At 39.7% G+C, this 24,457-nt stretch overlaps 1 protein-coding gene across 1 annotated transcript in view; it reads left to right on the top strand.

Annotated features, from left to right (window-relative positions):
• Window positions 1-24,457, top strand: part of MRPS6 (mitochondrial ribosomal protein S6) — a 71,025-nt gene that overhangs the window by 39,143 nt on the left and 7,425 nt on the right. Inside the window, exon 3 of the mRNA XM_036218887.1 lies at window positions 9,823-9,962. Coding sequence (XP_036074780.1) covers window positions 9,823-9,962 — 140 coding nt within the window. The remainder of the gene's footprint in view (window positions 1-9,822; window positions 9,963-24,457) is intronic.

The following is a 24,457-nucleotide window of genomic DNA, read 5'->3' as shown; positions in this document are numbered from 1 at the left end:
TCCTTTGCTATTGCTTACCTTCCTTGGTCTCTCTGTCATTCCAATGCGGTCCCCATTCTACTGTCTGAGGAGGTTGAAATAGGAGGCAAAGGTGGGGAATTGAATTGTGCATGAAGGAGAGCAATCAACAGGACAGGTAGCTCAATGACGTTTACCTGATTCCTGCTCTCGCTATCAGTTTCACAAGCTTTGGCATTTCATTTACTTGCTACCATAGTAACCAGGACTCCTGCCAATCTTTTCTGTTTCCCGGCTTTTATTCATCTGTATGTGCATCTGGAGGGGGGATGGGAAGAATAGAAATGGAACTCTCCCAGTAAAAGGATTGTAGATTTCCGAGCATCCTGGTACCTTAATGTTGACATTGTTTCCAGCAATTTAAGTAATATTAACCATGAGTAGTCACCTATTGGGATTGTTGTTTTCCCATTTCACATTCAGGGAGGGCTTCGTTATTGTTGTTAACAAAGTGGAGCTTTTGATCCTTAAATTAGGGTTGGGGGAGATCATTGTTGAAAATCCTTTATAAGCTGCAGTTCAGCCAGAATAATTTATCTCTAGAGAAGTGAAGCAATTCCTACTAGAATATGGTTTTTACCTTTTTCACACCTGGGGAGCTTTAAAAAATTTCTAATGCCTAGGATATTCGACTCTCCAGGCCAATTGAGTAGCAATATCTGAGGGCGAGACATAGCATTTCATTGTCGGCTTCTCATTTTTGAAGCTCCAGGTAATTCTAGTGTTCTCTAACCTTGGCGATTCTGCCTTTTTGCTTTGACTTAGGCAAACCAGGAAAAGAAAGGTTGGTTATATGCAAGTGAGTCCCCCAGTTTGGCCTTAAATGATGTCTGAATGATGTTTTTGGGTTTGAGATCTCAGAAATAAGTGGAATAATGAAGGAACAAACTCTGTTATGTTTGAACCACATAGATTTACTGTTAAATGAGGTACATAGTAACTGACAACTAGTAAATTCATTCAGAGTTGGATCTCATAATAAAAATTTTTTTTGCTCTGTGGGGTTCTTTAAATTGGTTTGTTTATAGCCTTCTTGATACCAATGCTGGTTTTATTATTTTTATTTTTTTATTTTTTTACGTCTACAGCACCTGGTCTTAGGTGATCTCTCATCCAAGTACTAACCAGGCCTGACCCTCCTTAGCTTCTGAGATCAGACGGGATCGGGCTTGTTCAGGGGGTCATGGCTGTAGACCCAATGCTGGTTTTAATAGATGAGTGTGCACTGACTGCAGGGGTCCCTTGGATGACCACAGCATATAGCTTAAATGCATTCTGCCTACCGTGCAGCTGAAGTTACTTTGCCGGTCATCATCTGCCTTTACATTTGCAAATTCAGCCATGCTATGAACTATGACTCTGTTTGATTGTTTGTACTGTGTTATTGCCATGGCATTAATCTCAGCAGTCATTGTACTCTTGTTCCTTTGATTTTTTTTCTTTCATTCTTCTCTGGGTCCTTTTCATTTTCATCACTAACCCCAAATAATACATTTTCATGTTAAGATTTTCTCAAGAATCTCAGTCCCAGTCTCATGACCATAGAATGGGCAGGTTTCTCTTATTTTTCTAATCTTGATTTCGTGGGTTACCGTGTTCTTAGGACCAGACTTGGCCTTGTCCTGTCCCATCTCTTTGGTCTGCCATTATTGTAGGATAAGTTATTTCTGGGTTCCTGACTTCTTGATTACAGTTTCTCCCCTGATTGCTGAGAGAGAGCAGCCAGTTACAATAGTTCGTGATGCTGGAAGTACAGCTTGCAAGGCTCTTTCTGTAGCCACTGAAAACTGTCCATGTGTACCTCTGATTATTATATTACTAAAAACTTACATGGATGTGGAGTCAGTAAACGAGTTCTAAATGTTGAGCCATAGATTCATGGCTTTAGCATAATTCACAGATGATGGCATCTATTAAGATGGCAATTGACATAGACTTAGGGAAAGTTCTTCAGAACAAAACTGAATTTGCCCAAAACGAACTTGGTTTCTGAAACACCTTTTGTTGCTCATTGTAAAATCAGATAGCAAAGGAAAGTATAAAAAAATAAATAAATTTCTGCTCCTGTCATCTTATTACCTAGGGAAAACTAGTAACATGCTCATCCAGACTTCTTTTTCGTGTATTTGTACATAATTAATATTTTTTCTTTTGAAAAAAAATTGTGGATTGGCCCTGCATGCCGACTTCTATCTTTATTATTAAATTATTTTTATCTCAGTACATAAGGATCAACATTCTGTTTGTTTTTTTTTTAACGGCTACATAGTACTTAGTGAAAATAATATATTGAACCAGTCTTCTGTTAATGAACAACTTTGTTTCTATTTATTCACTATCCTAATAACTTTGTAGTGAACATTTTTATAGCTAAATCCTTGTGCCATCGCATGGCAATTTTCTCAGAGCAAATTCCTAGAAGTGACTGGGATTGAAGGTATACACATTTTAAACTAATATATATTGATAAATTACCCTCCAGAAAGTTTACATATTTACCAACAGTGTAGGTGAATGTTTGAAGAAACTGAAATCTTAATGTTCTGGTCAAAAAATTGCTTTGAGTGGAAAAAAGCAGTGGCTTCTACCTATACTAGACACAGTACCCACATTGATTCTACCCCAAATATACATTTCATCAAAATCTTACTGTCATTCTGTCACACTGTTGGTCCAGACCCACTCTGCGAGCACCCTAACTGGCCTCCTTTCCACCTCTTGAAGGGGTTCAGCTGCCAAGGGCTGGCTGAAGTCTGTTGCCTCCAACCCACTAGTTAGAAGTAGTTGCTCCTTCTGAGTTCATGTAGCATTGTTGCCTTTCGCTTCCGTCTTGCCTATGTTTCAACCTGCCTTTTATTCGTTACTCACACGTGTCTGTCTGCATATTTATATCACAAATTTTTAAAGGGCAGGGACTTTGTGTTTCACAATCCCTTTGGCTACTCTTTTGGAGGTGGATGTCACAGTGAGCAACTTGGAAATACTCGTCTTAAGGAAGATACTTTGAGAGGAACGTTTCCAGACGAATATTAGATTGAGTCTTAAGAAATGGTTAATATATGAGTGTTCTCGATTCCCCCAAAAGGCAATTTATAAGGTTCAATATATACTGTGAGGCACAGAATTTTGTCTTAAGAGATCATTCAGTTGTCTCTCTCCATTTTAGGATGACAGGCTGTATATATTTTCTCTTTTACAACTAATTTATTGTGTACATTAACTATATTCATGAGTGCTATTCACTTAATACATATGTTAGCAACTCTTAAAGCTCTGACCATTAATGGTAGCTTTGACCATTAAGTGGTATGTCTGAACTATGAATTACAGCACTTAATATAATGTTTTCTTTAACATGTGGGCTATTTCTGTTTTTGCAATGCATACAACAGTTTCACTGCATAGCAATATTCATTACTTTCCTAGTACACTTCATGTATGTCCCCCATCCTCTCCCACACTTTTTAAGCGTGTTAAGTCTTTGTGCAGTAGTTATTCCATATTTGTTATAAATGGTCTATTAAATATGATTCATGGGAAAAGTAATAGAGCAGATAAATTCTCCAAAGTGTTTTTTATCTTTTGACCTTTATTGGAGCATTTATGTGTCTTTACTTTTTTTTAGTATTCTAAACTTGTCCTTACTGAATTTTATTCTAATTTTTAGAATTACCTGGAGAACTGCAACTCTTCATTCAGCCAACTGTGGGGTGGAGGTGGGGGCAAAATGAGTTATCTTGAGTCAAGAATATTTGATAAAATAGTTCCCGTGGAACCAATTTCAGAGTCGGACTTTGCGAGTGCCATTAGTCAGGGCTGGCCAATGACTTACACACTTCGAGGTAGACGTTGCCCACTCCATTTTTCCAAGATCTTCTAATGACAGAAGTTCCCTTGAAGCCTGTTCTCTTGAAAGGTACTCCAAGATTTTCTTTTTCGAATTGCTTTGACAATCCCACGGTAGAATTTTCAGGAACATTTCTCTAATTAGAAATGTACATTTTTCAAGGAAATTTTTTTTTAAGGAGATAAACCTTGGAATTAAGATTTAGCAAAGAATGAGAAAGGCTTTTACTTTACATTTATATTTTCATAGGTTTAACAGTTTTCTGGTCTCATTCTATCTTCCCTAAATCCTTCTTGCTCCTGAGTTGTACAACTCTTTGTAAAAAGTGAGAAAGGTAAAAATGTAGGTAGGCGCCACATGCCTCTAAATGTTGTGGATTCTGCTTGATTTTTACTTGCTGGTGGACTATGAGGGCATCGCAGTGATAGTTGGGTGCATCCGAGGGGCACTGGCTCAAAACTGTCAGAGAGTCTTATTTACAAGATTGTTCTGTTGACAAGCTAATCTAGGATGAACATGTTTAATTAGATCAAACATTCATTGTCAACCAGTGGTGTTGTTTATGGTACTTCCATAAATTCTTACTTTAAACAATTTAACTGAATGGGACAGTAGAGATGGTTTTCCTTTTATTTTTTCCCATCTCTTTGCTCTCATCTTTATTACAGAAACTTTGCCCATTAGAATCGCTAGACCTGCAGCTTTCAAAATGAGGTCTTAAGGAGCTTTGGCTTCCCAGGCACCCTCTTGGGATCATCACAAAAGCAATAGTGAATAAAACAGCTAGAGCCTTAGTATGAACGCAGGCAACAGCACCAGACTTCACCTGTAGTCAGTGTATTCCTCACTGCCGTGCATCTGTGGTTTTTACAAGAAGCCAATTTCAGTTCGGAATGTCTTTCAGTGGGATGAGTGGTGCTGGAATAGTACTGGAATTTAATCTTGGCAGGGGCTTTAGAAGTTAGCAAGTCTGACTTCCCAGGCAGTGCAAAGACTGATCCGGTGGTCATCCTTTATGTGTGCACTTCTGGTGGTGGCGAGGCCGGTGCTTCACAAGGCGGCCCATTGCACTTTCATGTAGTGCGTTCTTATTTCTATATCCAGTCTCTGTTTCTCCGTAGTTTTTTTAACCCTTTATTCCAGGCTAACACTAGGGTCCAAACAAAATAAAACATATATTTTTTTTGTGAAGTAATCTTGCATATAGTTAAAGTTAGCTGTTGGGTTTTCCCTAATTTTTCTTTTATAGACCGAACCAGTCTGTTCAGTTTTGTAGACCACTAGTATCAGTAGTTAATAATAAGATCAAAAGTTGGTTTTAATTTTGTTTAGGAGGAATTTTCTTTTTAAAAGTATTATTTAGTATACATTTTTTGGATAGTACTCACCTTATCAATAAATAATTAGAACAATCTAAGTTTAACATTTGTATATTTATATATCTGAATTTGATATTTTTGAAATACATGCAGCATTTAGTTTCACTTCTATTAAATGAATTCTGGATTCTTTTCAACTACAGTATCAATATTAACTGCATGTTGACACTATGTAAAATAAATAGAGAAACACTAGTAACTAGTACTATAATTTTATTATAGTCACTACCCTGTTGTTGTATATGAAATATGAGGAAAGTTAGGTTCCTTGAGGAAAAATGGGAATAAGGAAGCAAGAGATCCTCTTAATGATACCCTAATTTATTTAACAACTATTTCTAGTGCCTGCTCCAGGTTATGGACTGTTTTCGACTTTGGGAAATCAGTTGTGTCCAAGATAGACAAAAGTCCTCGCACTTCTGAAGCTTACCTTCTAGTGGTGAAAGGACATTTATAGGTCGCCTTAAGTGCTGGTAGAATGATTTGGGAATCACATAAAGAGCACGTGGGGTGTGAGGGGCACTTTCATGTGATGGGGATATCAGAATGAAGAGCATAGAAAGAAAAGACTCAAGCTTCGTGCGCCCCCCAGGGTATTCTGAGAGTGGTAATGTGAATGTTGTTCATGTGAAACTTGGAGAGACAGAAAATTTGTTGAACAACTAATTTAGCTCGAAGAAACAGAGACACAGATTTAATTTTACATTGATAAACTTTAATAATTTATCCAGGCTTATAGAACTCATTACTGAATGAGCTGGGGCTGGAATTCTTTTACCTGGTTCCCACTCACAATCATTTTCCAGTGTCTTTTCCAGTTTTCCAGTGAACGTTTGCAGTCCCCTTGGTATTGCTGTCCTTTGCCAAGGTTGTGTTTCATCGACAATGGTGGATTGGAAGAAAGACCTGCTTTCAGATGGGTGGGAGAAGCCTGTGAGAAGCATGCTCAGCTCTTTTAGAGTAATTGGGATGAAATGGTTTTAATTAAGTGAGAACTGCGGCAGCAAGATCATTTATTTCTTGTAGACCATGTGTTTTTACACATTGAACATTGTGCTGGATTAAGCAGAACTTTTTTTTGGAAGCCTAAACATTTTATTTTAATAGATTTATAGGTTCTAACAAATGAGGAAAGTTGAAGTTGGCAGTCTGGGTTGATGAGGAGCTTGGTGGATGGCTGGTGATTTTGTAGAATCCCTTCTGAATCCTGTGGCGATTTGAACAGTCAGCGGATGTTGTTTATGAGGTCGGTGTCCACTTGACCCCGTCCCGTGGGGGATTCACTGTGCCTCAGTGGCCAGGCTCATGGTTTTATTTGGGTGTATTTTAGAGTGAGTGGATTGAGGCCTTGCCGACTTCCTCGAACCCATTACAATATAGAGCAGAGAGGTTGGCTAGATAGTAAATAGTTTAGGCTTTGTTGGCAGCATAATCTCTGCTGTCGTTACGGATGTGCCTTTAGCATGTAAACACTTGAGTCGGAATTTAAACAAGGCAAGAGGTATTGGGATATATTCCTTTTTAATCAAGCAAAACTGAAATTTAAATGTATGATTTGGGTAGCTAAGCAAAAGACTAGTAATTAATCAAAGTTGTTTTTGTCAAAAAATCTTACCCATTCTTTATTTGGATAGACTGTTTATCTACCTTATTTTTAAAGTTAATTGATGCACTACCAGGTCAAGAAATAGTTTTAATGAAATGAAATATACCCTGCTGTTAGTAATGAGGCTTCTCCAAAAATATGGAAATATCTGTGAACTAATGAGATGTGAGAAGAATTTAGTCTCCATGTTGATTAGAACTATATTAAAATATGTATGTATACTTTAAGGAGAAATTGCCATAGGCTTTTTACCTAGTGTTAATGCAGAGAGATCTTGGCCCCTATTTTTATTGTGTTCAGGAAATTTTGTTTTATCATAAGGTTTGTTAAATACATAAACAAACATAATTTTCAGTAGGCATTTAACAAATCCCTAGTGGGCTACAATATGAAATGAAAGCAAAAATTTTATTTCTAAACCTTAAACTAATACTTAGTGCAGTCACAGCATTTTAGCAGTTTTCGTCAAAGAGAGCTTATAGGAAAAGCGGATTTTCTTTGGTTACCCGAATGTGCACTTTAAATTGTTCTGTAGTTTTCTTTTGATCAAAACTGAGCCACTGGAAGGTAGCCTTTTCTTAAGTTCACTCCCGCACTTCAAGGTCGCTGCTCGGATCTGAGGAGTCGCGTCCCTTTTCCTTGCCAAGGTGTCCTCCATCCTCCTCCCCCTCACTTTGCCTTCTTTGTCACTGTTCCTTTTCTTTGCATCAGGCTCGTTTACGTATTAGCTGCCATGTAATCTGAAAGTCATGGATCTCTCAAGAGGCCCAGTTCCTGAATGTTAAAGCTCTTTTGCTCGTTTTTTTTTTTTTTCCTTAAGATTAAATATGTAACAAAACACTAGACCAGTGTTGGGGTGGATAACAGTTACACAATAAGTTAGAGTTGCCATTGTTGTTAAAATATCCTACATTTTTTCCTCTTTACTGGTTCATTCCCCTTTATCTACTAACTTGCTCATGTTTCTCTCTCCTAAAACACTTTGCTCAAACTTAGTTACCCCACAAGTTCTAGCACTTTCTCTTCATTGCTATCAAACCTGTCGTGGTAAGCTTTGCAACCTTGCTTCTGGCCTCACCTTGGTAACTGACCATGCAGCCACCGTACTGTGGCTTTGCCTTCCTCTCTCCATCTTCTACCCTGTCATTTTGGGGGTTACCTCTTTTGTTAGTTTCCATGATTCAGCCGGCCTGATCTTCCTTGTTCTGTTTGAATGTACATTTTCTACTGGCTTCTCTGACTTCGAGTCTTCTTGTCGGCCCCAGATATTTGTGCTCCCCAAGGTTCTGTTGTTGATCTCTTTTATTCTCCCCCTACACCCTCCCTCAGTGATTTCTTAACTCCTGGGGCTTCAGATAGCCCTTCCATGCAGATGGTTATTGAACCTGCCCTATTGTTGTTGTAAGTTTATTGTATTCTAATCTGCCCTGTTGTAAATTTAAGGTTTATATCTTGAGCGGTCAGCCTAGAGGAGCTGTCGGCATCTCAGACTCAGTATATTATAGAACGGTGGTCCCCAGCCTTTTCGGCACCAGGGACCGGGGCTTCTATTAGAATCTAACGCCTGATGATCTGAGGTGGAGCCGAGACGGTGACGCTGGCGCTGGGGAGCGGCTGCAGATACTGATGAAGCTTCGCTCACTAGCCAGCTGCTTACCTCCTGCTGGGCGGCCCAGTTCCTAACAGACCCCCGACTGGTACCTGTACCAGTCTGCGGCCAGGAGGTTGGGGACTCCTGTCCTAAACCAAATTCATCTTATATTGTTGTCAACCAGCTTCTTCAGATGACCCTTGAGCTGTTAACAGCAGTACCATTCCCTCAGCCACTCTGTTTTGGGGCCGCCTTTTGCCACACCTCTCCCTCATTCTCCACATTACATGAGTTGCATTTTCTCTGGTTTACCCTTGTAAAGCATATTTCAGCCAGTGTGTGTGTGTGTGTGTGTGTGTGTACATACACAAAGAGAAATATCTGGAAAGAAATTCACCATAATGTTTAAAGTCTTTTTATCTCTGGATGACGGGATTTTGTATCGTTTGAATTTTGTTTTTTGTTTTTTTTTTATAACAGGCATTTATTGTTTACATACTCGTATCCAACCTATAATCTTACTTCTCAACCCTCTCTTGTCCTCAGCTTCATCCAGTGGGACTCCTAGCTATTTCCTCAGTTCACTCATACTTTCTTGCCTTTCCCCCTTTACTCAGTGCCTGGTTCATTTGTTCTTTGCATTTCCCATTGTCATTTCTCAGGGCTTCTCTCCAGTAAGCGTTCACTATGAAATCCATCTCCTAGCTGAATGTGCCTTCTCCTTCCATGGGCTCTCTGGTTCTTGCACCATTTTCTGTGTTCAGGGACCGGAACATAGAACATGGTTTTCTTACATGGTTTTTGTGTTAATCCCTTTATTAGATTGTAAGCTCCATGAGGGCAGAGATTGGGTCTTACTCATCCTTTCTCCCTTTTGGTTACAATCTCCCAATATTTCCTTGGGGGATAATTCCTTGTCCTACTGGCTGTGCTGTTGGTGGGACAGTCAATGTATCCTGCCAAAAGGATGTTCTTTCTCTGGAGTTTGAATTTTGAGTCATGGCACACAAGGACTGACAATGATTGGCGCTGATTCATCCTGGCCAAGGTGCTCTGAAGAAGTCACACTCATTAGTTCCTGCCTCCCAGATCCCTGAAGCTGCTCTGGTCCCTGAACTCTCCGAGGCCTAGTTCTTCAGATTTTCCTTCGTATCTGTGAGCTGTCTCATATTCTTATAATAAATGTCAGTTTCTCTCTCTGTCTCTCACTCTCTTTCATAATTTTAAAGATAGCGAAAGACAGTTTCTGTTGTTTTTACCCAAAGATTTCTACCAAGAGAGCTATTATGATTAGAACTGACCAGACTTAGTCATTCTAGTTCTTATATTTATTCTGATGTTTTTTTTTTCCTTCTTTTTAAATACAAAACAAAACAAACAGCCAGAGACTGCCGCTGCTTTGAAACGTACGCTAGAAGCCCTGATGGACAGAGGGGCAATAGTGAGGAACTTGGAAAACCTCGGTGAACGAGCGCTTCCGTATAAGATCTCTGCCCACAATCAACAGCACAGGAGAGGAGGGTAAGTGTCTTCGTAAATCACTTGAAAAATGTCTTTGATCAGCTCAGTAAAGAACACTGTTTAATTCATCTCAGAAGTTACTAAAATTTCACAGTCAGATCCTTTCGTGCTGGGTGGTGTCCAGGTATTTACCCTAGCAATGTGGTGTGGCAAAAGGGAGGCAGTTACGCTGACCCGTAACAGACTGTACTTGGAGTGCAATAATAGGCCATGCGAGGAGCAACAGGTTCATAAGCTTTTGATTGTGGGAAACTTTTATCAACCCAACCACTGTTTTCTCTTGACATTTCTTTCATTTTTGCTGCGAAAACAACAATTTTGCCTTGAAAACAAACAGTGAGCAATGTATTGTTCACATGCTTGGTACATCTTTCATAAATATGTAGGTTGCCAATAACAAGCAAAATGTACTGCTTATGACTGATGTGTATAACCAGAGCCTAACCCACAATATAAAAATGCTTTTTCCTACTCAAGCAATAATAACAGTTTTCTGCGATGGAATTTTTTCTCCCATAGTGTATAGCAACTTTCTCAAACATATGTCAAGGATTTGATTCTGTAGTAATAACTGTCCTTTGTAGAGATTCTTTGAGATTCTTTGAGACCACTTTCTTGAGTTGGTACGAAGCATCTCTAAGCACGAATGGTGACTTTTTTAGGCCCATGGTTTCTGGTTTAGAGGAAGAATCATCTCATTATTGGGTTTCCTGGAAGTAGGTGATAGAGACGATGGCATTTCGTTATTAGCATGGGGGAAGGGTCCAGCAGAAGAATACTCAGTTCTCTCTGGTACTCACCAGCTGTGTGGCCTCCAACAAGTCATCTAGCTTCTCTGGTTCCTGCTTCTTTGGACACTGAACTTAGGTGTTGTTCTCCCATCCACATTGTCACAAGAATCAAATGAGATAACCTCCGAAGATGCGCTCTGTGGACAGGTACTGGGTGCTGCTTTTCGTCACGTGGAACTCGTGGTCTTGCGCAGGTGCAATACGAGTGGAGTCTCCCACCGAGCCTTTGTTAGAACGTTTAAACCTTCTGCTGAGATGTGGCACCTCCTGCAAATTTTATCTTTTGATTGCTTCACCTTGTTTTGTGCTAGTGTTCAGCTTCTTGAGAATACCTCTGAAGAGAGGGCCTGAGGCGTTGCTAGGCAACATGAAATGCACAGTGGCTATTCCTCTTCCACAGTAAGTGAGGGATGGAGATTGTGTGTATAATATTAAAAAAAAAAAACAACAACCTACAAAGGAGCTTGGTTTTAACAGCAAGGCTGTGAATCCTTTTGCCTTTTTGTTTAAAGAGGAGCGTATAGAATTTGGCCAAGAATTCTCAGCCCCCCTCCAATGGAAGGCACCGAACGGGGTGAGGGGTGAGACGTCAGTTTCCTCACACGTGTGCTTTGAGGGGTAGCAGTAGGAGCGCTTTCTTCTGCCCTTTGCTTGAAGTGGAGGATTTGGCTTTGTCGAGGGTTGGTGTGACCAGCATTCTAGAATTGGCACTTCTCACGAGTGCCCGGCTGGTGCTGATGCTTCTGTCTGAGGACCACACTTTGAGAACCGCTGTATGAACTCATTTCGTTTTCGGGCTCTGTGTACATCCAGTACTAGGGTTGGGCGGTGCTTTTTCTCTCTTATGGATGGAACAAATGCAGATCCTGGAAAAACCCACCTGGACCTACGCCAGAGTTGCTGACAACACTAGCCTTACATTCTGATTCCTGACAAGGTGCTTGTGCCCCACCGAAGCCTGCGTTACCGTGTTCATTTATATCTGAGGATTTTTTTTTAGATTCCTCACTGAAGGAGAAGCAACATTCTTGAAATGCGTTATGTATGGACACAGAAAGGTGGTGCCCAGCCCCGATCAGGGACTTTCCTGTTTTGAGCTTGTTTTTCTGGGATAAATCAATGTCTGGTATTTATTTACATTTGTCCGTCGATTTACATGGATTTTCCATTCCATTCATTTTTTTTTTAATGTGGAAGAAAACTGTGTAAAGAGTCCACCAATATTTTAAAAAATACTAAAGAAATAGGCCAATATAAATCATAAAAATATTCACATATTTTTACAAAAATATTAATGAAAATTTAGGAAAACCAAAATAAATTTTATTTGCTGTCGGTGTGTACTATTATATAAAGCAATCGACCTGTTTAATTGGCACAAAGTTAACTATCTTTATCACTTGAACTATTTGGAAGTACTACTTTGGTTTCATTACATTACTTATGTTTATGTTTTTGGATGATCTTTTTCCTACCCCATGTTTTGTCAATTTTTTATAAATTTTTCGATATTCACCACAACATTTTTAAAAATCTTTTCGAAATTTTAGGGCTCATTGGATGTTTGGATCAATATCTAAAATTGCAGTTTCCAATTATGTGGTCAATTGAAGAGCGTTGTAAATATTTTCTGCAGTGAATGCAACTGGTTCAGGGTCACTGCTGTAATCATCGGCAGGACGGGCTTCAGATATTAAGTGAATTAATTCATTATCAGTTAATTCATAATCAACCAGTGATTCGTTAATATCATCTACATTCAAATTGTCAGAGCCTTCTTGAAATTTATTTAATAAATTAATAATGCTAGTTAATTCCTCTTTAGTTGTTGGAACCATATTACTTGTTACAACTATTTCTGGCCATTTTGCTTTTCAGGAAGCATTTAAAGTTGATGGCTTTATATCATTTAAAGCTGAAACAATATTCTTGATACAGTTTAAAATTGTGTATTTATTCCAGGCTTCTGTAACTGTAAGTGACTCATTATCTCCAAGTTTATTATTAAAAAATATGGTTAACTTCATTTAATGTAATTAATCTTAAAGGTGGAAATAATGCCTTTATCTAAAGAGTGGATCAAGGAAGTTTTATCTGGTGGCAAATATACAACTTTTATATTTGGATGTTCTAAATTGTGTGGATGACCAGTGCATTATTTAAAAGTATTTTTAAAAGAAGACATTTTTCTTTCATATAATTTTCAGCTTCTACAGGAAAATATTTGTAAAACCAATCCCGAAAAACATTGGTAGTCACCCATGCTTTTCTATTTGCCATCCAGTGAACGGGAAGGTCATTAATAATTGTGTGTTAGTAAGTATTAGTTCTTTGTACATTGCTGAGTTAAGCTATGGGTTTTCAGAAAGAGTAATGGCCAGTAATGGAAATGAAAAAGAACAGTGTGAAATGAGACCTCGTAAATGGAAACTGCATATAAAAAATCCATGTAAACGGGGAGTGCTTACTGTATATTAAAAAACTCACATAAAAAAACACCGCGTAAATCGAGGGATGGGTATATTTAAGGTAATGGTTTCCAAAGTATGGTCTCTGAAACACTAGTTCTGTAGATATGCTCCACCAAAAAACATGGAGTCTGTGTGTGTGTGTGTATGTGTGTGTGTGTGTGTGTGTGTGTATGTGTGTGTGTGAGATCAGCGGGACATGGGAAGCTTTGCATGATCTATTCCCTTCTAGAGAGTCACAGCACATATTAACAAATAATTGCTGAGAAGCCCTTCATTCAGATGCCTTCATTTATCAATTTTATTTGACCACGTTACTTTTTTTTTATATTCAATATTTTTCAGAGTGACTTGGTACATGAGATGAGAGGCCAGTGTGGTTTGGAGTTACCTAAGGTGAAGATTTATAATTGAGTGGTGTGTCAGATATCTGCAGTGTGGAGTCTAAGTTAGTCTGATGTTCTCTTGGCTTCATCTCTAGTCCTCCCATAGTTATTAATTCCAGTGCCATTTGCACCAGGCATTTTATTCATTTGGCAAGTTCTTCAAGTGCATTGCACATAGGCACAGAAGGTTTTGCAGACGTGCATTAAACAGATGATGTGCCAGGGTGTGCTGGGTGCCGAGATGGCTCTCTTTTATGAAGTTCAGAAGAAAGAATAGACTTGTCCCTTACACATTTGTTAGCATTCAAAAGATGTTGGCTCTTTCTGAACAGCCGTGGAGGCCACGATGTGTTATCTGTAATTTTGGTGGGGCACTGATTTGAATCCTAAAGCTTTTGCGCGGGAGCCAGTTTTTTTAGCTGGCTAATGAGTAAGCCTAGATGCCCCCAGGGATGTACATTGCATTGTGGTGCTGTTGGTAGTATGTGTTCGTTGCTTTTACATTTTATGGGAAGAAATTATATGTCCTAGTGATATTCCTGGGGCTCAGGATCGTTTCTGTGATCGTCGTGGTTGCTGACGTCGAGTTTTCAGTGGCTCAGCTAGGCACCAGCCAAAGGGGTGTAAGGGCAGGCCTGAGCTGACCGCCACACTTCTCCGCTGCAATTATTTGCTGTCGTGTCGGTGAGTGGCTCTGCCATTCTCTTATCCTCGCCGCCTTCCCCCACACCCATGCCTCTGCTACCCACATGCTGAGTAGTCCTGAAAGAAAACCGGGGTAGAAAAGTGCTCAGGTAGGAGAGACCCTACCTTAGGGTTATCAGGGAAGGAGGAGGCAGCGGTAACTTGAAAGTGGTACCTGATGTTTATTATTATATCAAGTCTGCATATGCAGTTTGTGTCAAAAATATAATTGTTGCGGTCCAAACAGTAATTTGTCCAGTCCCCGCTTTAGAAACAGGTTACATTCCACAAATTTGTAAGTCTGTTTTTTATAACTGGGAACCTGTTTTTTCATTGGAACAACTTAATGGTTAAAATCTCACACTAAGCCACAGAAACTTACCTAACTCATAATCTCTGAAGATCAGTAGAATCGGGCGAGTCATTTTTGTGCAGCTGAGCACCATTTTAAAACTTGTCAAAAGTGCTGTTCTGCGTTCCATCTGGCAGAGTGGAGCTTGAGTCTGGTCACATTTATCAAGGATGGAGACACTACCGAACACGTGTAACTTATTAGTAAGACTCTTTCCAGTGGAGTCACTTCCCATGTCAGTCGTCCCCAGATGATGTGAATTTAGGAACAGGGAGGCATTTCCCAGATGCCCCTGTTGCCATTTGGGCCAGGTTGGGGTGACTGGGAATTTCAGGGCTTCTGGACCAGCCTTCCTGATGGAGGCTTCCAGCCCGATCACCTGTTGTTTCCAGGCAGTGTCTGGAAACCACTGGAGCATCACTCGGAGCCGGGGGCATCTTAGAAGGCCTGGGATTCGTTCTCTCAGCTCTGCATTTGCTTTGGTCTTTTGGAGGCCCCCTAGACTTTCTCTCTACCTTTACAAGCCTCACCTTGGTACCCTCATCAGCTCTGTGGGAAAAGCAAGGTTGGTGTTGTGGAGCTGTCTTACTGTATTCCTCGGAGTGTAAAAGGGGACGATGTCACATGTGCAGAAGGGAGCAAGCAGTTGGGAATAGATGCTCACTTAGACTCCTGCTAAGGGGCAGGCATTGTCCTGAGTTGTAGTAGCAGTCACCTCTCCAGGCCAGCGTCTTCCTCCTGGGCTGCAAACACGAGTTTAAGGCTCTTTTCCCACTAGGTGGGGCTGGACTGAGACAGTGGTTTCTGGCGCAGGAGAGGGAGCTATAGAAGGAACTGCAGCCCATGTTTCTTTGTTGGGCGTGCGCCTGTTCGTAGGATGCCCCAGGTTGGCCCCGGCCGCTTCCACCAGGTCTGCTTCTACGGCAGGGACACTGGGGTGGCTTCTGAACATGTGTGCTGTGAGAACTGTTGAGGTAGTGGAGGTAGCTTTTCTTGCCTGTTCTGCCCTTTCTTTCTCCGTTCTCATCTGCTTTAAAATGTGAATAGGATATGAATAGGTGCTCATAGCAGAGATCTACTGGCCTACATATAAGACGCCCTTCTATTTACGGGTAAGCAGAATGATAAAAATAACTGGCTCTGTGGTGAATCAGTGGAATTTTACTGACTCGTTCCCCAAATGTGTCTGCAGCTTACTCCAAGAGAGCTGGCACCCGCTCTAGAGGAGACTGATTCTCCTCTGTAGTTTTCCCGTTAGCTAACATTTCGATGTTCTTGCGCTTCTTGCCAGCATTAAGTCCGGGCCAGCATCCCGACCAGATTCTCGTGTGTAGGTAGGTACTCTGCCGTGGGGCTTCAGGCCAGGGCTGCAGTGGCTTTGAAGGTTTCTTTTTAGTGGCAGCGCCCCAAGATTTGTAAAGATTCCATAGCAGACTTAGTGTCTTTTAAAATGTAGGAGACCTAACAGATATAAAAAGAAATGGGGCTTTTCCATGCAGAGGCTGTCTTGATTTTAAGGTAAGTAATTCACTGCCTCAGTGAAGCCTGACTTCACAGCAAGGTTCAACCAATACAGTCTAGGAACTGGCATTCGACAGATCTGTTTCCTGACTTCAGAAATGCTCCAAGATGCTTCATGGCTTCACATCCTTCCCCCTCCCCTCCCCGTCCCCCTCGCCCACCCCTGCCTCACTCCCTCTGAGCCACTGAGCGCTTCAGTGGAAATTTCCACTTGTCTGCTAGGGGGAAGGGGAGGCTAAGAGAGTGTGTGGCTGTGTCTGAGAGAGACAGAGACAAAGAACTTTAATTCAGGCAAGCACTTTTTATGGAAAATTTGCACATACAGGGTTAAGACCAAAGTAAAATAAACAAATACAGCTTTTACATTTAGGATCATTACGAGAAAACACATTTTCTCCCTCAACAATGCAGAGGCAGGGAATTTGAGGGGATGGGGGCTGGCAGCCCTGGACTGTCTGCATAGCTTGTGTCAGAAGCTGACTGGGTGTACTAGGGCCTAGGACCTTAGGGAGGAGGAGCAGAAACACACTGAGAGCTTCTGGCTTCCTCGCGCAGCCGCTGCAGTGGAGGGGGTGACTTTGGTGGCATCCTTTTCTAATACTGGCCTCAGTCTTTCCTGGGGAAGCCATTTCTCTGGTTCTTCTCAGATCTCTATGGGGTTTCAGTTATGGTAGTAGGGAGGGTTTTGTAGTGTGAGAGTGTCTTAGGAAATACAAAGAAGGATAAATCAACACCTTGAAGACCACACGGGCAGGTTCTAGCCATGAAATAGTTCGCCATTTTAACTTTTGAACATGGGACTCTGTGATGAGAAATGCATTAGTGTACCAAACCTTATTTTTTATTTTCTGGTCCTTTCTCTTCTTGCTAGGTATCAATCCTTTCCTTCCACTTCTGCAGAGTTGGTGCTGCATAAAAATACTTTTCTTTAAGTATTAAGTGCTTTTCTATAGAAAAGAGAGATGCTTGGGTAAAGCCGATTTCTAGCTTATGGAATAAATGATTCCACAATTAGAACCACACATAGGAAAACCACCTTTAAACACTGCTGGGCTTCGCGTTTAAGGCGATGGTAATGCTTACATCAGCCCTACCTGGTTTGCAGCATCAGTTCACTGGTGCCGTTGAACACATGGCTGCAGGTGCTGGGAATGTGTAATTAGATTTTACGTTATAAGCTGGATGCTTCCAAAATGATCTGTTCATTTATTGATTGTCATTGATTAGTATAAAAGTAGAGAATGGAAAACTAGCTATTTGAAGAACTTCATTATTCTTTTTCTTATTGGGATGTTGGCTTTTGGGTACATGTAGCCATTTGCCATTATAGTCATAATTCTAAACTGTTTTCTCTTGAATGAGGAGCTTATTGTGAGGATGGAGATAAGAAAGAGTCCACATCTGTTATGATTTTGGTCATGTTTTGACTCTGCCTAACTTGATGGGGGGAAGAAAAGAAGCAAACATCGATATTTCATTTTGGTTATTGAATCTTCTTGGTCCTCCCTTTGCTGAGGGCCAGGAGGAAGGGGGGCCAAAAGCACTCTCAGATTCCTCTAGAGACACCAAGCCCCTCTTTTGGCCTCTCCCCTTAAACAGCAGCTCATCTGAATTTCAAAATGGCTTCTCCATGGCAACCTTCAGCGGGATGTAGGCAGTGGATATCAAGGGAGTTACAAGGTCATTTTTTCAATCTAACTTCCATTTCTATAGGTCTGTTATGGATCTGTGCTATCATAGGAAATGGACTCTTGCAGGCCTCCCAGCCTGCCCAGACCCACAACTGCAAGTGAGTTGTTTCTAGACCTCACTTTCTTCAAATTGCTCTCTCGTGTCTGTAAAACATCTCATTGTCATTCCTCAGGGCATCTGTACTTAGAAAGCCCAGCAGCTAGGAGTTGGGTGTTCTTGATAGCCTTCTGCAGGACCTGGAGAGTTGTGGAAGTGGTGGGAGCCTAGGTTTTTGCCAGCACAGCAGCCCTTGTAATTTCCTCTCCCCAGCCGTCCAAATGTTCCAGCAAGTCAAGGCCATGTGCGCCTCATGTTGTTAGCCTCCTTCTGAGGTTTGCCCATAGTAGATTGTTCATTGACTAGTTAAGTTTGTCCCAGATAAGTAGGTGAGAGTATCTACTGGCAGTAACCAGGGCTTGGTCATGGTCTTTCCGGTATGGGAAGCCATAATGGACCATTGACCCATGTTGCTTGGGTCACTAAGGCAGATGGAGATTGACTTTGTCCTGCACTTTCTCATCGTTCCATGGTGGGGAGAGACAACTTGGTTCCCTAGGAGGGGAGGTAAGAAGTTCAGTTGTCAACTGGGAGTGTGAATATATAAGGTCTGCCTATCTCCGAGCCACTTCTCCCTATCTCTGTTTTGATGGTGTTTCCTTTTTGTGGAAATTTCCATGGTGTAATAAGGATCATGGGTGTAGAAACAGCCTTTGCCCACACGAGCCCAAGGCACGGATCAGCAGGGTGATAAGTGCGAAATAACTGCCACAGCTGTGGTTGTGGGCACAAACCCATTTGCGTGTGGCCCTTGCTCTGTTTGGGTTTGGTTGCTAGAGGTGAGTCGTGATTGGGGGAGGTAAAGCAGGGTAGGTAAAAAAAAGTAGAGGCTAAAGAGGTTTTGGTGGTAACAGGAGCCTCCAGAAGTCAAGCTTAGGATTTCCAGGCCTTTTTCTAGGACTTCTCTTCATCCTCGAGAAACCTCCGAAATGCCGGCTGCTAGGTAGCAAGAGATGTGGTCGACAGACTGGGATCTGGACTCTGGGCGGGGCCTGCCTCTCAACTTTGTGACCTGAAGCAGATAATTCCCTGGTAAGCAGCATGGAAGGATTGGACTGCATTGTCTTCATGGTCCTCTTCAGCATTTATAGTCTGTGATTCTGTAACGCATTGGACCCAAAGCTATCTGTAGCTTCTTGTGTCCTGGAGTCAACAGATGGCTCTGTTAGAATCCTGGCTGTGGCCACTTAGTAGCTGAGTGACCTTGAGCTAATGACTTAATGGTTACAGAATGCAGGGGAGGCAATGTGTAGGAAACACTCTGAAAAATACTAGGGTAGTAGTCGTTGCTGGGGTCAGGGCTGCTGGACCCAAAACAACACCAAACACCACTTCCTCTTCTTTCATTTCCTGAATTTCTACATAGATTGGAGCTTCTGCTTCTCCATCATCCTCTTACTCAGAAGCTGTATAAAAGATGCGAAAGTACTTTGCAAATTAGAAAGTTCCATAAGACGCATCCCTTTTAATGTCTTAAATAGGAGGTTTCCGATATATCTGGCTTCTAGTTTCCATCCTTAGGTATCCTTTTTACCCTTATTACAAAATGGTATCCAAAAGCCTTGGGGGTATGTCATAGAATTATTCGGTGAGTGCCAGTGCATGGAGAATACTGTTCAGGAAGACTGTATAAGAATTGATTGTGGGCAGTTGAGTTAGTTGTTGACAACTGTAAACACACTTTGTCCTAGAAACATCTTTAGACTCTGAGGCTAGCCCATAAAAATGCCTCTGTGGTACAGTTGAATGGAAAATGGAGGAAAACAATTTTTGCTAAACCCTACACATGGTATTTGAATAACCTGGATACCTGATTGTCAGGCTTAACTCATGAGAGCAGGAGACGCCTGTGGAGGGGACTTGGAGCCCTTAGGGCTGGCTGTGGTGATTATTACCCGGTTACTGCCCAGAGCATGGCGGGCCCTTGCTAAGTGCTCCCTTCCATGTTACCCTGTGTAATATCTGCATTTCTCCAGTGCACTACCTAAGACTGTCAGCACAGGGCTTTAAGTGTAATAAAGCAAAAGAGGGAGACTCTCCTAGGGAAACCAGACAAAAGGCAAGGAAAGAAGAAGGAGTTCAAAGAGGATGCATATGTGTTTAAAGAAAAAAGAAACCTGTGATAGAATTAAGGATGGTGGGAATGTTGGCAGACAGAAGGCGAGGTCAGAACTTGTCTACGGTAGTTGAAAGGACAGTTTAATGAATACTGAATGAAAAAACAAATGGATAGACTGAGAAGCCATTTCGAGGGTTGTGTCGAGTGAGAGAGTTCCCTGACCCAGCTGCCAGGTGGCCATAATTATTTCGGGGTTGGAGGAGCGAGTTAATTGCTGCGGGTGACAAGGAGAAGGTAATTTAAGGTTAGTCGCACTTACTTTTTAGGCTCTATTTCAGAGTCTTACTCAAGGTAAGTAATCAATAATTAAGTATTCAATAAATGAGAGCTTCTTAAGTTGGTGGCTGCAACCCTCGTGCTTGCTGTATGGAGTAGAAATAAACAAGTGGAGTTAAACCTTGGAAAATTCAGACAGGTTGGTGTATAATTTTCAGGGTAAGCTCAAACGGTGGTCTCACCATTGAGCAAATGTGTAAGTCATCGACTCAAGAAACTCAACAGATAGTGGAGGAGTTTTCACCATTTTGATTCATTTCTCAAGAAACCCTGGGAGTCTAAGTCAGCTGCAATTGCTCCCTTACCTCCGTCACTCCCATATCAAGTCATTTACTAAGTCCTGCCCATTCAACCTCCCGCATACCATATTTATTTTTTTGTTTGTTTATTTATTTTTCAATTAGAGTTGGCATTCAGTATTTTATATTAGTTCCAGGCGTACAGCATAGTGGTCATACATTTACATAATTTATGAAGTGGTCACCTGATTAGTCTAGGACCCACCTGGCACCATACAGAGTTATTACAATATTATTGACTATTCCTTATGCTGTACTTAACGTCCCTGAGACTGTTTCGTAACTGCCAATTTGTACTTCTTAATCTCTTCACCTTTTTCACCCAGCCCCCCAACCGCCCTCCCATTTCGCAATCATCAGTTTGTTTTCTGTATTGATGAACCTTTCCGTTTTGTCTATTTTGTTCTTTAGATACCACATATAAGTAAAACCACATGGTATTTGTTTTCCTCTGTCTGACTTATTTCACTTAGCATAATCCCCTCTAGATCCATCTGTGTAGTTGAAAATGGTAAGATTTCATTTTTTTTTTGTTGTGTATGCCTAATATTCCATTGTATATATGTACCACAACTTCTTTATTCAATCATCTGATGATGGGCTCTTAAATTACTTCCATATCCTGACTATTGTAAATGGTGTTGCAGTGAACATAGGGTTGCATATGTCTTTTTTAAAATTAGTGTTTTGGTTTTCTTCGGCTAAATACCCAGAAGTAGAATTGCTGGGTCATAAGGTAGTTCTATTTTTAATTTTTTGAGGAACCTCTGAACTAGATTCCTTTATATACCATTTTTAAATCAATAGCTTTGTAGAAATATTATTGGTACACTAATTGCACATATTAAAGTGTACAATTTAATAAGGTTTGACTGTATATACTACGAAATCACCACAATCAAGATAATAAACAAATTGGTGACCCCCAAAAGCTTCCTCCTGCCTCTTAGATTCTTTCTTCCACTTGTCCCCCAGTCCCTAGCAACCACTGATCTGCTTTCCTTCATTATAGATTAGTTCATATTTTCTAGAAACTTATTTAGATAGAATTAGATAGTATGTACTCTTTGATTGTAGTTTCTTTTACTCATTAAATTATTTTGAGATTTAGCAACAGTATGTAGCAATAGTTTATATTGCTGAGTAGTATGCATTTATGGCTATACCTGCTTGCTTAATCAGTTTCTGTGTTGATGGATGTTTATGTTGTTTCCAGGCTTGGGTTGTTAGAAATAAAGCTGCAACAAACATTTAAATACCAGTTATATGGACACATGCTTTAATTTTCTCAGATGAATACCTAGGAATGAAATGGCTTAATCATGATGGCAGGGGTATGTTTAACTTTTTTAGAAAAAGTGCAACTGTTTTCCGAAGTGGTTGTATCATTTTGCATTTCCACTAGTAGTGTCTGTTCCTCTACATACATAGAGTACCAGTTCCTCTGTATTCTTACCAACACTTGACATGGTCAGTCTTTTTAATTTGGTTTTAAACCAAATGTGGTTAATTTACTTTGATTTTAATGGTTTTAATTTGCATTTCTCTAATGACTGGTGATATTAAGCGTCTTTTTATGTACTTCTTTACCATTGTATTTTGAGTGAAATGCTTGTTCAGATCTTAACCATTTAAAAAAAATTTTTTAATTAAATTTTAAAGAGTTTTTTATATTCTAGAAACAAGTCCTTTATCAGACTTGTGATTCATAGATCCCAGTCTGTGGCTTGTCTTTTTATGATCTTAACAGTATTTTTCGAAGAGCAGTTTTTAATTTTGATGAGGTCTAATTTGTGAAAATTTTTTTTAAGGATTGTGCTTTTGATGTCATGTCTAAGAAATCTTTACTTAACCCGGGGTCGCAGAGGGTTTGTTAAAGGTTTCTTCTAGTTTTATAGTTTTATGTTTTGTTTAGATCTATGTTCCATTTTGAATTAACTTTTGTATGTGGTACAAGTATGGGCCAAAGTTAATTTTTTTACATATGGATATCGAATTGTTCTAGCACCATTTATTTAAAGGATTATCCTTTCTCCACTGTACCACCTTTGCACCTTTGTCTAAAATGAGTTGTACGTATATGTATGGATCTGTTTATGGACTCTATTCTTTTGATCTGCATATCTTTATATGAATACTATGCTGTCTTGATTACCACAGCTTTATAATAAGTCTTGAAATCAGGTAGTGTTTGTACTTTAGCTATATCCTCTATTAAAGTTATTTTTGCCGTTCTAGGTTATTTTAATTTCCATATGAACTTTAAAGTTTCTAACAAAAGAGTGTACTATGATTTTGATTGGGATTCTGTTGAATCTCTAGATCAATTTGGGATAATTGACATCTGAATAAATTTGAATCTTCGTACCCATGAACAAGGTATACCTCTCCATTTATGAAGGTTGTCTTTAATTTCTTTTAGCAGTGGTTTGTAGTATTTAGTGTACAGGTCTTATACATCTTCTGTCAGATTTATCCATAAATATTTCATATTGTCAAGCTCTGGTTATTCGTTGCTCGTATATAGAAATACAGTTGATTTTTTGTATATTAATCTTATATCATAACCTTGCTAAAGTCACTTAGTATCTTTTTTTTTTATATAAATTTCTACAAATTTTTTTACATACTCAATCATGGTATCTGCAAATAGACAGTTTTACTTCTTCCTTACCGATCTGGACACCTTTTACTTTTTTCCTTATTGTGCTGTCAAGAACCTCCCGTAGAATGTTGAAGTGCGAGAGCAGACATCCTTGTTTGTTCCTGGGGGAAAACATTCAGACTTTCACCATTTATAGTAGGATGTTAATTGTGAATTTTCCAAAGATGCTCTTTATAAGGTTGAAGAAGGTCCCATCTCTCCCTACTGTGCTGAGAATTTTTGTCAGGAATAGATGTGGAATTTTGTTAAATGCTCTTTTTTTTTGGTACCTGTTGTAATGATCATATGATTTTTCTTTTTTAATTTGTTAATATAGTGATTTACACTGATTAATTTTCAAATGGTAAACCAATCTTGTGTTCTTGGGCTAAACCCTACTTGGTTATAATATATTGTCATTTTATATATTTTATTGTCGTCTAAAATTTTGTTCAGGAATGTTTTCATTATGTTCATGAGGGATATTGGTTTATTATTATTATTATTATTATTATTATTATTATTATTATTCCCCTTTTATTGTAATGTCTTTGCTTGGTCTTGGTATCAAGGTAATGTAGGCTTCATTGAACATATTGGGAAGTGTTTTCCTATTTTCTTGACCAATTTAGATCAGAATTGGTATTTTTTTCTTAAATGTTTGGTGGAATTCACCAGAGAAGCCATTCAGGTCTGTATTTTTCTTTGTGGGAAGGTTTTTAATTACAACTTTAATTTCTTTAATAGATATCAGGTTATTTAGATTATCTATTTCTTTTTGAGTTTTTATAGTTTATGTTTTTCAAGGAATTTCAGTGAAGTTGGTCACATTCATTGCAAAAATTATTTATGACTTTCCCTTACCATCTTTTTAATACCTGTAAGATTTTTAGTCATTTCACCTCTCTCGTTCCTGAATATTAGTAGTTTATTTCTTATGTCTTTTTGTTGAGGAGTCTGACTAGAGATATATCAATTTTATTTTTTCAATGAACTAGTATTTGATTTCATCGATAGTCTTCTTGTTTCTCCTTGTTCAGGCAGGGATTATTGCTCTGATCTTTTTTGGTCTTTCTTTGCATTTAATTTGCTCTTTTTCTAGTTTCTTAGGTGGAAGCCAAAATCATTGGTGTAAGTTTTTCTTCTCTTACATAGATGTTTATTGCT

The sequence above is a fragment of the Rousettus aegyptiacus genome, unplaced genomic scaffold (genome assembly GCF_014176215.1).
Source record: "Rousettus aegyptiacus isolate mRouAeg1 unplaced genomic scaffold, mRouAeg1.p scaffold_m13_p_4, whole genome shotgun sequence".
NCBI lineage: Eukaryota > Metazoa > Chordata > Mammalia > Chiroptera > Pteropodidae > Rousettus > Rousettus aegyptiacus.
This window is presented reverse-complemented; position numbering and strand designations above follow the sequence as displayed.